At 39.5% G+C, this 17,256-nt stretch overlaps 1 protein-coding gene across 1 annotated transcript; it reads right to left on the bottom strand.

Annotated features, from left to right (window-relative positions):
* Positions 1-1,077: 1,077 nt before the first annotated feature.
* On the bottom strand, positions 1,078-16,685 carry LOC311059600 (GTPase IMAP family member 8-like; the record flags this gene model as incomplete). The annotated part of the gene is made up of 10 exons (XM_084077604.1): positions 16,595-16,685; positions 11,969-12,044; positions 9,677-9,730; positions 8,875-9,582; positions 6,720-7,415; positions 4,948-5,069; positions 2,254-2,902; positions 1,746-1,819; positions 1,575-1,650; positions 1,078-1,175 (listed from the first exon to the last, which is right to left on the bottom strand). The coding sequence occupies exons 3-10, from the start codon at positions 9,705-9,707 to the stop codon at positions 1,078-1,080; spliced, it is 2,454 nt and encodes an 817-aa protein (XP_083933730.1). The 5' UTR covers positions 9,708-9,730; positions 11,969-12,044; positions 16,595-16,685.
* Between the last annotated feature and the right edge of the window lie 571 nt (positions 16,686-17,256).

The following is a 17,256-nucleotide window of genomic DNA, read 5'->3' as shown; positions in this document are numbered from 1 at the left end:
ACAATGCACATGACTAGCTGTGAGCTTGTAGATCTATGTGACACTGGCGTGCAACAAAGTATAAATCAATCCTAAAGTTTCATCTATGAAACATCTTCATCTCTCACACTCATCACATCAGTGTCTGCCTGACTGGGAGCTATAGTCATGGTGTCGTATCCTGAAGAGGGCGCTATGGGTCCAAAATGTGTAGTCAGCCAATCAGAGACCTTGGCAGGTGATTCATTCACTGGAACAGAAGACAACAGACAGCAAGACATTTACAATGATAATAAAAACACACCTGGATGTGAAATTTTGACCTTTGACCTCTTCCACCCATAAGTTCATCATCTCTTCAGTACACACTACTGATCATTCTCTCCTAGTTTCATGAACATGCACCATCTATTCTTGTTATTTTATGCAGACAGGCACATTGTAATACATTATTTATGTCCACATAAGAGGATAAAAGTAAGACTCACTACTTGGTTCTTGTGGCTCCATCATCACAAACTTCAACATCCTCTCTATCACCTCCTCCTCTCTCTTCTTCCATTCTTCTGGTGTTAAAGTTCTCCTTCCTGTCAGTCTTTCAAACAGTGTCTTCTGTCGTGTCTCCTTGTCACAATATTGACAGGTAAGACAGGGAAAATTCACTGACAACATCTTTGTTCATAATAGTGTTTGTATGCATTTTTGTGTGAATTTGTTATGCTATGTTGATGAATTGAATACATAGGCCCACAATGGAAGCAAGTCCCCAGGACCTTTTTGTGTTATCCTTTTAGCCTAAATGTCTTACTGTACCTCTGTGCTGTTTGTGTTTACATTTCTGACTATTAAAGTATTCAATTAGCCAAAAAATAATAATAGTTACATAAAAAGAAACATTAACTAAATGAAATGTAATATTAATAAAGAAAAAGGAAAACATATTACTGTTCTTATAATGATCATGTATGATGGATAAATAACATCAATAATGACACAAAATAAATCTGTTACAATTATCATGTACTGTATGAAAAAAGATATATAAGGTAAAGAAATAACAATTACAATGTGTGTGATTGAAGTCAAATTAAGTTTAATCTATGAAACATCTTCCTCTCTCTCACTTACATCAGTGTCTGCCAGGCTGGAAACTACACTGATGGTGTCAAATCCTGAAGAGCGTGTTCCACCACTCACTGGAACAGAAGACAACAGACAGCAAGACATTTACAATGATAATATGAACCATGATGTCATTTTGACCTTGACCTCTTCCACACAAAAGTGTATCTTTTCATGGCAACCTACTGATCATTACCTACAAGTTAAATGAAAATACACCTATCCATTCTTATGTAATGTACACACACACACACACACACACACACACACACACACACACACACACACACACACACACACACACACACACACACACACACACACACACACACACACACACACACAAATAAACAATAAAAAGTATTATCTTGTGAGTAAATAATAACTACCCATTTAAACGGTTATATATTTTTTTCGATTAACTGAAAAGTAACAGTATTGAACATAGGATTGAACAGGATATTGATACTCACTGCTTGGAAGCCACTGCATGCTGTTCCTTCTCCTGACAGCTGGCAGGGTTGATTCTACTGGCTCCTTCACCACAGACTGAAAAAAACAAAAACAAACATATGGTAAATAATTGAAAATGTGTTTATTATTGTTTATCTATGACGATGATATGTAACATATTCATCTCTCACTCGTACATCAGCATCAGTCTGGGTAGGAGCTTCACTCGTGGTGTCATATCCTGAAGAGCGTGTTCCACCACTCACTGGAACAGAAGACAACAGACAGCAAGACATTTACAACGATAATAAAAACACACCTGGATGTGAAAACCCTGCAGCCCCGCCCACCATCTCTACATGTCTCTGTTCCTCACTTATGAACCATGATGTCATTTTGACCTTTGACCTCAGAGCAGCCTACTGATCATTCCCTCCAAGTTTCATGAAAATGCGGCCATCCACATGTGTACACCTCCCGTCCCCCCCACCACCACGCACGCACGCACGCACGCACGCACGCACGCACGCACGCACGCACGCACGCACGCACGCACGCACACACACACACACACACACACACACACACACACACACACACACACACACACACACACACACACACACACACACACACACACACACACACACACACACACACACAGTTACAATATGTTGCAGACAGTTTATTGATACCCACTACTTGGAATAAGTGCATGATCCATGCTGTTCCTTCTCCTGACAGCTGGCAGGGTTGGTTCTTCTGGCTCCGTCACCACAGACTTCAACATCCTCTCTATGATCTCCTGCTCTCTCTTCTTCCATTGTTCTTCTGTTATTCCTTTTAATCTTTCAAACAGTGGCATCTGTCCAAAGTGTCCTCTGTTCCTCATCACCATGTCTTCTATTTTCTCCATCAGCTTTTCTACCTCTGAAATGTCGAACTTGATTAATTGGAGAACATGGTATCTGTATCCACATTTCTCCAGGAGCCACCTCAGAGGTTCTCCTTCAGTCTCTATGTACTCCTCAACACTTCTCTCTCCCAGCCAGAATCCATATGTGAACAGAACCAGAGTGTGTCTCCAGACTCTGTCCCCCAGCAGCTCCATGTGTTCCTCCACTGATCGCCTGTCAGCTTCAGAGAAACTGGACATGACATCAACAGTCACCAGGACAGCATGGGGTTCAGGAGAACACAGAGTCACACCGTGTAGAAGGACGTCTTTGATCTTCTGTGATGGAGGTGTAGTCGACCAGTCTGGACAGTTCACCACACTTACATTTCTTCCAGCAACTCGTTTCTGTTGTCTGACACATTCTGTCAGTTTAGTCTGGTTTTTAAACTCCTGGAATATGAAGTTTACTGTATGTTAGTCATAATAATAAAAACATTCACTCTATTCTGTCTTCACTGGAGTTCCTCTTCAATCCTACCAGTAATTAACTCACTGAATGTATTATTATCCATATATCTGTCTAACAATGTCACAGTAATATGGGATTAATATCATGTCATAATGACTTCTAAAACTGAAAAAGCTCTAAAAGTTGAAACTCTGTGTTTGAAAGCTTGACGTACAGGTGTGCATAAGTCAATTTGACATTCTATCTTCTCCACAGGGGATGTTCTGGGCAGTGGTGGAAGAAGTACTCAGATATTTTACTTAAGTAAAAGTAGCAATATCACAATATAAAAAATACTCTGTTACATGTAAAAGGCCCGTTTTCTAAATGTTACTTGAGTAAAAGTACAAAAGTATTGGCATCAAAATATACTTAAAGTACATACATTAAAAGTACTCAAATGCGATGTGACGCGATGCGACGCATTGTGAGCGTGTAGATCTGTAGATCTACTGCTTGTAGATCGGCTATTTTCAAATAGCCTATGTATAAAATATGGCTAAAGTGGTTAATGTATGTTTCATAACATCATAATTTATATCTGAAGAGTAACTACAATTTTCAAATAATTGTAGTGGAGTAAAAGTACAATATTTGCTTCTGAAATGTAGTGGAGTAGAAGTAAAACTACTGAAAATGGGAAATACTCTAGTGAAGTAAAAATTCCTCAAAACTATACTGAAGACAGTACTTGAGTAAATGTACTTAGTTACTTTACACCACTGAAACAGAGAGCATCATTACTCAACTTTCATTTGTAGTTGAGTAAATATTTGACCGGGAGTATTTTGACTCAAATATTGGGGTTGAGTACTTTGTCCACACAGGATAATAATCAGTACCAGCATAAAGATACTCTATGGAAGTAAACAGTATACTGTAACTAACAGTGACAGTTAACTAGGGATGCAAACAATATGAATTATTTCTGTAGCATTTATTATAATTTTTCAATTTATAAAATAATTGAGTTGTGATTTTTTTTTTAATACAAATAAATGTTATATATCACTGCATAGATTAACCATTTAAGGGTTATTTTATACTTCGTCACACAACAATATCGTGCAAAGGTAGTGAAAATAGCAGATCTACAAGCTCACAACGTGTCGTGATGTGACGCATTGTGACCTTGTAGATCTGCTATTTTCAAACTTTGAATAGTTTTAAAAACAGCTTTTGAGACTTTAAACCATGACATGCTCAAATTAGGTAATGATTATTAATGTATTATTTTATTTAATAATCATTCATTTATTATTATTTAAAAAATGATTAGTTTGCAGTTGTTACTGTGTTCCCCTACAGTTAGCTGACACAGTGGTTCTCAAAGTGGGGTCAGAGGACCCCCAGGGGTCCTTGAATGGGTCCTATGGGGTACCCAGCCATATGATTGATAGTTAGGAACTAAATGGGACCTTATGGGTCCCTCACGGGTCCATTTGGTTCCATTTGTACACTCTCAGAGTTAAATGAACACTGATGATTTTACTGTGTGGATAGGGTTCCAGAGATTAAAAAAATGGCATCTAATGACAGTGGTCTAATGCATATCAAAGGGTGGCTCCTTGAAGTTAAAATGGTTGAGAATCACTGCTATAGCTATAATAATCTTCCCTTCTGGGGGTCCCTGTCATATCTTTTCAAATGGGGGTCTGCAGACTAATATGTATCGTTTTGGGGGTCCTTGACATGAAAACGTTCGAGAACCACCGAGCTAACACACATGACTGTGTGTTAGCTCGGTGGTTTGCATTAAGGATTACAGACATGATGAGAATCTACATGTGTTGGACTCCATGTTCATTTGAAAATGAACATCTGTGTGTATTGATCACTGACAGTTCATTGATCACATGATCAATGAACATTCATGACAGCAGATACGTTTACATTATCTTCAGAAAACATATTTGATCTCGTTACTGTTCACTAACTTTGAGTGAAGTCATTCATTATAACATCACATTCATATAATATTACTCACCTTGTATAGAGTTGTGTGTTTAAACACAGTCTTCTGCAATATGTTATCTCCAGCTCCGCTCCTCTGATCCTGTTCTCCACCAACCAACATCACCTTCACATCTGGTAGACTCTGATGTTCTCCTGACACACACACACGCACACGCACACGCACACGCACACACACACACACACACACACACACACACACACACACACACACACACACACACACACAGCATTGGTTCACTTTACACTGATTTAGGATTGGACTCACAGATTCAGCTAAATGAGTTATTACATACATAACAATTCTGCAACAACAATGACCACAGAACAGTAAAAAAAATGAATCAATAATTTGACGTTATACTGAATATTATGTGATCAATTATGCAAATTAGTTGAAAATACCTGAATTAAATCACCAATGTGTCAATCTGTTGGTCATTAGATCAGTTCAATGGAGGAAGAAGTACTCAGATATTTTACTTGAGTAAAGAATACCACAGTATACAAATACTGTTAAAGTAAAAGTCCTGCATAGACATTTTCACTTAGCACATTAAGACCTGGGACGAATCTCTGTCATTTTAAGGTTTATTTGGGCTATTCAAAAATATCAGATGTACAAGCTCATAGCGCAGTGCCGCACTATGAGCTTGTAGTTCTGCGATGTTTTGAAAATGTTTGCAAATCTTTGAATATATATTGTTAAAGCAAACATTTTTAACTCAAATCTTTGTTTCTGGGGATTCTACAATTGTCTAAATCCTATAACAAAAATTTTAAAAAAAAACTTGTTGCTAAAATATTAGTGGTTTTCATGTCAAGGACCACAAAATATTTTGTTCCAGGGACCCCCCAGAAGCAAAGATTTGAGTAAAAAAAATGTAATCAATGATTGGAAAACATTTTCACGATTTTTATAAAATAGCAGATACACAAGCTAGCGCGGCACTCTGTCTTAATCTAATAATGCTCCTAATGTATGTATTGCTTATCATGTATTATTTATCTCAATTTGCATACAGTACTTGAGTAAATGTAATTGAGAAATGAAGCAGGGACCCCAAATACATGATACAATTATGCTGCAGATTAAACTTTTTCATAGATTTCATAGATAGCTTCATAGATTAGTTTGACAGCACTATCATCAATGTTGTGTAAATGAATGTTTGTTTATACATTATCTTATCTATTAATATGTTGGATTCATGTTCATTTATGAATATGTTGGATTCATGTTAATGTGTATTTTCAGACATTTAACCATTCAAACCCTCAATACTGAGTAAACTTGACCTGTGACTCTGTACTTGGTCTTCTCTTTTTTTTTTCCCTCTACACCAAACCTCTTTGCTGAAAACAGCAGATCTACAAGCTTGTAGATCCGCTGTTTTTGGCTAATGTTCCCCTCAGAATAGGGATGCTAGGGTTCAAGTGGTTAATGTAAAAAAAAAACTGTTCCAATCACAGAAAGATTTGGCGGCCCCCCTGTAGTAACTCTGAGGACCCCCTAGGGGTCCCAGACCCCCTGTTGAAGACCCATGCTTTATAATATTAAGCTTTTAATTTTTACAGCATCTTTTTATATAGAATGTGGCGCAATATTGAGAATATACATTATTAATCAATATAACAATCAAGGTCAAGGAGTGAGAGACACAATGACACACACGCATGGTCGCACGCGCGCGCGCGCACACACACACACACACACACACACACACACACACACACACACACACACACACACACACACACACAAACACACTTGATAAACATCACCTTCAAACAGAGCTTTCAGAGCAGTTCTTTGTTTCTGTGTCTTGGTTAGGAATGTCTGGACATGTTCCTCTGTGATCTTCTTCCTCAGAGACAACGTCTCTGAAACAGCTCCATCATCTTCATAGTATCCACCTCTGTTTCCTGTCACCATCTCCTCTATCTTCCACAGCAACTCTGTGACCTGAGTGTCATCTGTCTTCTCATTGTTGAAGACATGATACCTGTTCCCACATTTGTCAACAAGCCAGCGGAGGTCTTCTCCTTCAGCCTCAATGTGCTGCTCAATGCTTGTGTCTCCCAGACAGTCTCCATAGTTGAACAGTACTATAGCATGACTCCACACGCTCTGTGACAGAAGTGTCATGTGTTCCTCTAATGCTACTCTCTTTTTTTTGGTGAATGCTCTCTCAAGAGAAACCATCACAAGAACAGCATGTGGTCCAGGAGGACAGAGAGACACACTGTTCTGGATCTCCAGTTTGTCCATCTCTGAGGTGTCCTGTAGTGGACTGTTGTACCACCAGCCTGGTGAGTCCACCACTGTCACATGTCTCCCTGCTACTTCACAATGTCTCACCTCACACTGCTCTGACCTCTGACTAACTTTAAAACCACTTCCTCCCAGAATGGTGTTTCCTGCTGAAGTCTTCCCAGACCAACGCCTTCCCAACAACACAATCCTGAGGTCAGGCAGTCCTGTCAGAGAAAAAGATTGTTTACTTTCACTTTGACAGTTTCCTATTCAACCACTTAAGACATGTAATTATTTCACAATTCATCACACAACAAATAGTGAAAATAGCAGATATAAGCTCACAACACAATGTGTTGTGAGCTTGTAGATTTGTATGGAAATGATCACCTACAGCATAACAACATGCGCAAATTAGGCATGCTAGGATTGATATGATTAAAAAACAAGGCTAAAATGTCGAGGTCTATATGTTCTTGTTCTTGTTGTTCTTAATATCTAATAATGAAATTGCTGAACATATTAACAGCAGAAAGGTGTGTCCAGTGTACAGTTCAGAACAAATATCCAGCAGGAGACATCATAGAATAATAATAATGTACATTACTACGTAGACTAGACTCATGCAACAGTGTGTGTGTGTGTGTGTGTGTGTGTGTGTGTGTGTGTGTGTGTGTGTGTGTGTGTGTGTGTGTGTGTGTGTGTGTGTGTGTGTGTGTGTGTAGGACTGATCAGCTTCATCTATCTAGTTACTAGATAGATGAAGCTGATCTGTGTGTGTGTGTAGGACTGATCAGCTTCATCTATCTAGTTACTAGATAGATGAAGCTGATCAGTCCTACACACACACACACACACACACACACACACACACACACACACACACACACACACACACACACACACACACACACACACACACACACACACACACACACACACACACACTTCCTGGTTCTACTGGCAGTGTGTACTAGATTCTAGTACACACTGCCAGTAGAACCAGGAAGTACTTCCATTTATTTTCACATATCCTCAAGTCATTTGAAATGTCTTAGTTTTAGTATCATAGGATTTTAGTGAACTAGATCTACACTTAATTTAAATGACAATATATTTTGTTCCAGGGACCCCCTGGAGCAAAGATTTGAGTTAAAAATGTTCGCTTAAAATATATATATTCAAAGATTTGCAAACATTTTCATGATTTTTCCAAAAAATTGCAGATCTAAAAGCTCATAACGCGGCACCGAGTGCCGCGCTATGAGCTTAACCAAAGTATAAAATAATGGTTAAAGTGTTTACACAGATGTGTTCCCGGTCTTAATGGGTTAAAGCTTTCCACTGGTTAAATATTTATAAAACCCTCAGACAGAATTAACCACTTTCCTCTCGTCATGTTGCAATGTGTTGTGAGCTTGTAGATCTGATTTCTTTGCTACTTTTGTGTGAAACTGTAGTGTGACAAAGTAGGCATTCATTTAAGGAATAGTTGAAATATGGAGATATGAGGTTTCTGCTCACCAGTAGCAATATGTCACACACACACACACACACACACACACACACACACACACACACACACACACACACACACACACACACACACACACACACACACACACACAGAGAGAGAGAGAGATTAATGAAATATTATAATTATTAAAGAAAAACAAAACATACCAGTATCTTTTGGAAGTCCAGTTGTTTGTTTCTGAGTGTCCGCCCTCCTTTGTTCTGCTCTTCTGCTGATAGTTCTCTCCATCTCCTTCAGTTCCTCTGAGACGTGTTTTTCTGTCTCATAGTGACAACCATTACTAGTCACCATCTGATCTATCTTCTCCATCAGCTCTGTGACCTGACTTCTATCTCCTCTGTCACTAATGTTAAGAACATGGAAGCGGCCTTCACATTTCTCACTAAGATATCTTAAGTCGGGGTCAGATCTAATGAGATCAGGTCTCATTTTGGTTTTATCAGCTACAGTGAAAACTACAATAGTGTGTTTCCACACTCGGTCACTGAGAAGACTCAAATGCTCCTCTGCTGACATATCTGTTCCTACATATGTGATGTCCAATGGCATCACTAGGACAAAGGCATGGGGTCCTCCTGGAGGACACAGATACACACTCTGTTGGATTTCTAACTGAGTTAGTTTTGGGGTCAGATCTAGGGGTAACTTAGAGTCCCATCCTGGAGTGTCAACCACAGTGACCTGTCTACCAGACACTTCCTCTTGTCTCATGACACTCTTGACTGTTCTACTGTTTGTTTCAAAAACATCTCTGCCCAGGATGATGTTTCCTACTGAACTCTTTCCACTGGGTTCATCTCCACCTCTTCCCCCGATCAGAACAATTCTCAGTTCTGTTGGTTCGATGTTCTTCCCTGGTTGGAAAAATAAATATAATATTCATAAAGATCACAGATGTAACTAAATCAGTGTCATTTTGCTGGTTTCATGTGTTTTAATAGAACTCACCTCTGATGGAAGCTGAGGTTCCACTGGCCATCCTGTCTACAGCTGTTGTTTGAACTGTAAAACAGTAACATACAGTAAGTCACAATAATCTGCTGTTAATGGTAAATGGTGCATTTATATAGCGCTTCTATCCGAAGCGCTTTACATTGATTGTGCCATTAACCCATTCACACACATACACCGATGGCGGAGGAAACCATGCAAGGCACCAACCTGCTCATCGGGAGCAATTAGGGGTTCAGCGTCTTGCTCAAGGACACTTCTACACTAACTCTAGGGGAGCGCCCCAGCCCGGGATCGAACTGGGAACCTTGCGGTTTTCCAGTTCACTCTACCTGGCCACTCTACCCCTGAGCAACTGCCGCCCCAAAACTGTTATTATAGTTTTGTTGTTATTACTGTTATATCACACATTTGACAATATAATGAATACTATTTGACTAGTGGTTCTCAAAGTGGGGTCCAGGGACCCTCTGGGTTCCTTGAGAGGTTCTAAATGGACCCTTACAGGTCTGTGACTCTGAGAGTGTACAAATGGAACCAAATGGACCCATAAGGGTCCATTTGTACACTCTCATGGTTATAGGGGTCCTTCAAATTAAAATGTTTGAGAACACATTGGTTCTCAAACTTGTTTTGGCTCAGGACACCCCAGTAAATAACTTTTTCATCCACGGCACCCCTAAATTACATTTTTACTTTAGAGCACCTTACTGTACATTTATGTGATATTACAGTACATAAATATAGTCCGCATATGTAAATCTTTCCCCCTAAGATACAGTAGGCCCTATGTCACGAGGTGAACTTGAGAGATTAGGAGAGATTGTAAAAAACTTTATCTAACTTTGTTTAACCACTTGAACCCCAGCATCCCTATTCTACCAAAAATAGCAGATCTACAAGCTCACAACGCGTCCCACTCCCAACGGGACACATTGTGAGCTTGTAGATTGGCTATTTTTGGGGGAAGAGATTTGATGTAGATCAAAAAAGATTTTTTTATTTTTAAACTTTGTTTTATTGTTTTTTCTGCACATTGTTAACAAATTCAGTGGTATTCGGTTCATGATATGTGCCATAGGGGGAAAGGGAGAAAAAAAAACATAGGCCTACAGGCCTTCACATTGAAGAAACCACAACAAAGGGAAAGAGAAAACAAAACAAAAAACTTGACAAAACGGTAACATTAAAGCAACAGGGGAAACAATAAAACAATCCATCACAAAACAAAAAACGAACCCACACTACTCGCACACATACACACACACACACACACATACACACAGTGTCATTTTGATCTCACCTTAGCTCCACACTTTTAACACTAGCATGACTGAGGTTTCATTATCCCCTACACTGCCTGAAAAACGATCATTTTGATCCACAAATCAGGCTATCCTATTGGCCACTGTCTCTCCTATGAATAGGTGTGTCACTTCGAAACATTGTTTACATGTTTCGAAGTGACATCAGTGCCATCAGCCAAGCTAACATTGGACATGTTAGCTTGGCTGATTGAACATGTTAGCCAAGCTAACATGTTCTAATCCTTAGATGTTCTAATCTAAGAATCAGAACATTTCTAGAAAACTATGGTTAAAGATAGGGTAAGTGATTTCCTTTGGTTAAAATAGCACGGGTCTGCTCCGAGGAGCACATTTTAGTCTGTTTTCTATGTCTGTCCACAAACATTGATGACAACATCAATACGGGGGTCAATACGGGGCTCATCAAAGGCACCACTCACTTCACACAGGGTGTGATTTTTTATTAAACATCCAATTAGGCTATATAGTTATATAACCGCACTAAGTACCAGATCTATAGATTAAATAATTACATTTTTCATTCACCACTAATGCAACACTCACGTCATTTGTCTACTTTCTTTGGACAACATGATTTATTAGTGATGAAATGTTGGTTATTAAGCATCCAGCATATTGTTTATGTTTTTCTTTTCTGTTTCCACACACACACACATGACCACTTAATCAACGGGTAAGACCACACGCACGCACACACACACACACACACACACACACACACACACACACACACACACACACACACACACACACACACACACACACACACACACACACACACACACCTGGTCTGGAGTTATTATTATTGCTTGTGTCTATCTTGGATGTGAAGTGGCCACTTTGACCTGATGGTGGCACCAGAGGCAAAGTCAGATGCCGTGTATGTGTGTCATGTTCTGTGTATAAATAATGTACATCTTGTGGTCTACCTGGTAACATTACTCTCATTCAAAGTGCTTACCTTTTTAACTGCTGTGTGTACAGTACAGACTGTAATCTTCAGTCCTCCAGGGTCAACAGGCACTGAGAAGTGATTCCTGTAAATAAAGAGGAAACTGTCATGATTAACCTGATGAGGCTTACAATCTAATAACTGCTGTAAGAACAAATATTGTATTCAAAACAAATATTTGTAGAGTGGGGCAGTATACAGCGGTGGCAAGGTGGGCATGCAAAAGTGATGGGGGCTGACATAGGTCTTACTATTTTCCCCGTCAGTGTATATTTATGTTAATTTTAAAGGCCCTTTAGGCCCACTCCTAGCACTGCGCCTGGAGTGTGCCTGGTGTAACACAGTGATGCAAGTATGAGGACACACATTCTGTTTTAACACAATAACTTGGTGAAGTAGAATGCAATACAAAAACATTCATTCATACAGTTTAATTGCAATATTTATAGTCCCCCTGGGGACAAATTAAATAGTCAACAGCAATGAATATGATAATATAATAATAATTACATAACATCTTATCAAAAACAGGACACATACTATATGCTGTCATGGTGCAGATTGTTAAAAGGATCCCTGGCTAATAAGCCAAATATGCGTTAATATATGATAATTGCCCTCTTTAACTAAAATTAAAAAATTGAAAACACCTTAAATATTTTATTTATTTTAGAAATAGTTCATCTTTTACTCAAGGGGGATGTGTGCTAATAAAATGTATTTAAATATTGCTTGATGTTCATATTAACCTTAGGAAGTACTATGTTTTTATTTTATTTTAATTAAAACATGCTAATAACATTCCTTAGTAAGCTCTTTTCAAAAGCAATATTATTACTTCACTTATTACTCGCTGCCAACAGTAACTAGTTACACTACTTGTTACATTTCTGTTACACCCCACACAATTGGTAACTGCATCCTTTCTCTCCAATATTCTGAATTTGCATGTGCACTACAAGCGGATTTTCTATCTTTTTCTTTTATTTATCTTTCTTTAATTTTTTTTCTCCTGCAAACATTGTAAAATCCTTAATGTTGGAACAAGTCCATTTGGTTAATTGTTTACACTCATCAGAGTTAAATGAACACTTCGGTGCGTTTTAACAGCGGGCGATTCTCGGGCGATGCTTGGCGACGTCGCCCAAAATATAAAGAAAGTCTATGGGCGCCGGCAACTACTGGCGATCGGGCGAAGTGGGCGGGGGGCGCGATGAAAGATGGATTTTCTTTATCTTTTTGGACGACGTCGCCCAGTATCGCCCGCAGTTAAAACGCTCCGTAAGGATTTGACTGTTCAACATAGAGGCCTACGGTAAAAGTTAAAATAAACTAAACATTTGCAAGCTATTTAGACAGGGTAGGCTACACTTTGATAACGTTAAGCAGTAGAAAGCATTTAGATTGACTGTCTCTTCAACTGCCTACATTTGGACTGCGAAACAAAGATTTCGCATATCAAGTGGAGTTTGCAGCGTGCCTGATTTACGAAAATAGCTGATCAGTAGGAGATCAGCTATGTTTGGTGCATGACATGGCGTGCAACCAAATATAAATCAGGCTAAGAAAGGTGCTGTGGCATGAAAATGGAACAGATTAGGGACATATCATTTTTTAATAAAGAAAGGTATGGTCCAGAATAGGAGGGGGGGTCATTTTTTGGGGCACTGGGGCAGAGAGGCATGTTTTTTTTTTTTTTTTTTTGCTTAATGCGACTTTAATTTGTTGAATTAAAATCTGTTATTTTTTTCATACGTGTTAATACTATCTAACAAGTTCATGCTGTATGGTGACTTGACTTGGCATCTTCCACTTCTGTTACGCAGTGAACGGGAGAGAGACAGTGATGCCAGATTGGGCAATTTTAAAACTCCTGCACATAAAAGTTTGGCTTGTTTTTAACATATCTGGCGGGTTTTATTAGCCTCACGTCACCAAGCCTGGTTTCTTTCTACTGCTCAGTGCTCTTGAGTCTGATTCAAACTCGAAGTTTAAAAAGTTACATATAGGAATGGGAGTCTGAGCCCGAGCTAAATATATGGAGCGCCCCTGTTCCTGTCCTCTTGGTGTACAACACCATAATCAGAGCACAGCTTAAATGACGGACAATGAAGCACCAGTCCCGATCGCGTCCCGTTGTGTGCCCAAATCTTTTACAGTAGGCGAGTAGGGTGGGGGCCAATCAGGAGTCATCACTATGCAAGCTTGATATGGACATTTCCATCAACATTTTATTTTTGCCATGGACATGCAAAACAAGTGATCCGTAATATTACCAGAATCACATAGGCCTAGCCCTAAATGTATACTAATGGATTCCTGGTGTGCAATAGTGTCTATTCTATTCCACTGTGCTAAACATTTTAAAACAAGCCACTTCAAATAAATACAAAATAAAATAATATCTAAATTATTTTGGGGGGAAGTCGATCTACAAGCTCACAACACATCACAGCATGTTGTGAGCTTGTAGATCAGCAATTTTCTTTTCTTTTTTAGCCTAATAATGACTCAAATTGGGATGTCAGGGTAAAAGTGGTTAGCTATACTTTAGGAAACCTGGAGACTGTGGAATTATCCACTGTATAGTTGCAGGTGGCAGCCCTGAGACAGGCATTAAATGTGGCATGGTCCAAGTACATTCCATGTTTGGGATTTCAATAACTGGGTCTTCTCAGTACAGACAGTGGCCCTCATTTATCAACGCGGTGCAGCCCAAATAATGGGCGTACGCAGTGTTGCTATGCTCATTTGGGAAGTGCTTGCACTGTATTTTAATGACGTGACGCGCACGTCGCTTAACACCTACACTATAGGCCACACAATGGACAATTGATATGCATCTAGGCTAATTCCTATGTTAATGTACCTGGCGTGAGTCGGGAGCCTTTGTAAACTTTGTTGAAGTGTGAATTTAAAGTAGTTTTAAATCTATGCGTGTGCCTGTGTGTGCTCCTGGTCAAATAGGTTCCGGCACGGCGTGCAAGGCCGTCCAGTGAGCATTGCACCCCTGGGCGTACGGCGAGATCACCGCACCTTTCGGCATTTATCAATATATCCTGACGTGGGCTTCATCCTACGGTACGCTGAAATCTCACGTCTGGTCACGAGCAGTTGTTGACTTTGGCTGCGCCCGTTTATTCCATCCTAGACCTAAGGAGCATCATTGTCTGACTGCCTGACAGGCATCTGGACACATATTCCACTCCAAAATGTATATCTACACTATAAAATAATCCCTGTGAAAATATAACATTTTATAAAGTAATTTAAACAAACTGCTTTAACAGTCATTCAGATAAGATTGCAGAGAGAGAATGGCCCTTTGTGGTCGAGTGACCATGTGTTTATTGCGAGAGGGTCCGGAAGTAGTTGTAGCAGAGACATTGTGAAATTAAGAATGAAACATTTAAAAACATAACCAGACTATATTCACGTGAATTAATGTATCCCCTCGCTGCTAGATTCATATTTAGATCTTAGTTGGAAAACTGCAATGGCATATCATCAGAATATTGAACACTTCATCATTTAAATCATGCGCGCACACTCATGAGATCCAGCTAGTTTTTAAATGGGTTGGATAGTTTTTTTGTGTCTCACATTTCATGCCAGTATGATAACTTTATTGTGGTTGCCAGAGGTGTCACATTTTGGGTTGTCTGACAGGCTACCCTTTCTTTGCACGATCGATTAGCGAACGTACGGTAAATAATGTATTGTCATGTGACCGATGTAAAATGATGTCAAATTCTGAAAGCATAACGATCTGAGATGTTTGGGAATCAGCAAAGGAGCTTCAATAGAGACACTGGTTTGATGATTTTGTCTGACTGGAATATAGTGTCACCAGAGTTGCAAAAAAAAAAGTGGTCATGTGGCTCAAATTGACCCAGGTTATGGGTAAGTTGATCTAAGTCAAGGGGTACATTGACCCATAATATTTTATCTTAAATGTTCTAGTTTAAACTTGAACAAATAATGTATTCACTACGACACAAAATATTTAATTACACATTTCCCTTTTGCAAATAGTCTTATTTATTTTCTTCTTTATTAGAATGTATTTCTTCTTTTAAATGAGTGTATTCAATCCAAAGGTCATACAGCATAATTTGAGTAGCAAAGACTTAATAAAATGAATAGTGATTACTATTATGATAATTGGCTCAATTTAACGCAAGGCATTTAGTTCGTCTTGCCCCACGGCCACCATTTTGACAAAACCTGGCTAGCTTAATGCTTCAGGATAATCTTTAGTTAAATTATTCACATGGTTGTATACATTGGAATATCACCAACATGCATGATATATACGTTTAGACCTGGGTACATTTGCTTTAAAATAAAAATCATTATACCAGAAAAGTAAAAAAAAATGTAACACTTTTTATTTGGTTACATGGCGGCTTTCCGACATGTCGCCTTTCCGACGTTAACGAACCCTATACCTAACCCTCACCCTAACCCTAACCGCACGCGGAAGCCACTAGTCGGAGTGGCGAGATGTCGGCGTGGAAGACTGTTACCTTTTTATTTATCGTTTGTCTACTTTTGTTTATGGAAACTGTCAATAAAACATTCAATCAATCAAAACACCACCAAACATGCTTTGTGTTCGGTACAGTAGCCTACCTGTAAACGAGTGCTGAATGTTCATGGTCCTTGTTTGTTGTGTAGTCACTGTGCTTTAATTGTTGTGTGTCACAACATGGATGATCTGTGGGGTTACATAGCATCAGATAAGCTGGGCGGAGAGAGAGAGAGAGAGAGAGAGAGAGAGAGAGAGAGAGAGAGAGAGAGAGAGAGAGAGCGAGCGAGCGAGAGAGAGATTGCTTGTTTTATTAGTATTTCCACGGTCACAATTGTGACGTGACTGCTTTGTATTGGGGTGGGGGGGGGGGTTATGACATGCAGAGATAGATGGGGTGGGGAGTTGTGAAACGCGGGGATAGACTGCTTTGCATTGGGGGCAGGGTTTGCTCGGAGCTCCGGGTGGCCCGCTGGCCGCCTTTACCCGCCCCGGGACCCACCGTCCCGGGCACGGAGGTGGACCGAGGGGGTCCCTTGGGTCGTAGCGCCGCCTTGTGATTGGGAAAATGCTGTTATTATGCTATTTAATCATTTAAGCGTATTATTAATATTAGTATTTGGATAAAGTAACAACATTGCATGATTGCAATACGTAGTTTACAGCTATCAAAACCTAAATCATAATGGTTTAATTCCCGACAGCCTGCTGCTGCCGTGCCGTGTGCTGCAGTTATATTGTTGTCAAACTGGTTTTCTCTGTTTGT

This window comes from Gymnoscopelus microlampas, assembly GCF_963454915.1.
Source record: "Gymnoscopelus microlampas genome assembly, chromosome: 14".
In the NCBI taxonomy this organism is placed as follows: Eukaryota; Metazoa; Chordata; class Actinopteri; order Myctophiformes; family Myctophidae; genus Gymnoscopelus; species Gymnoscopelus microlampas.
The sequence above is the reverse complement of the archived record's forward strand: the minus strand, read 5'-3'. Positions and strand labels throughout refer to the sequence as shown.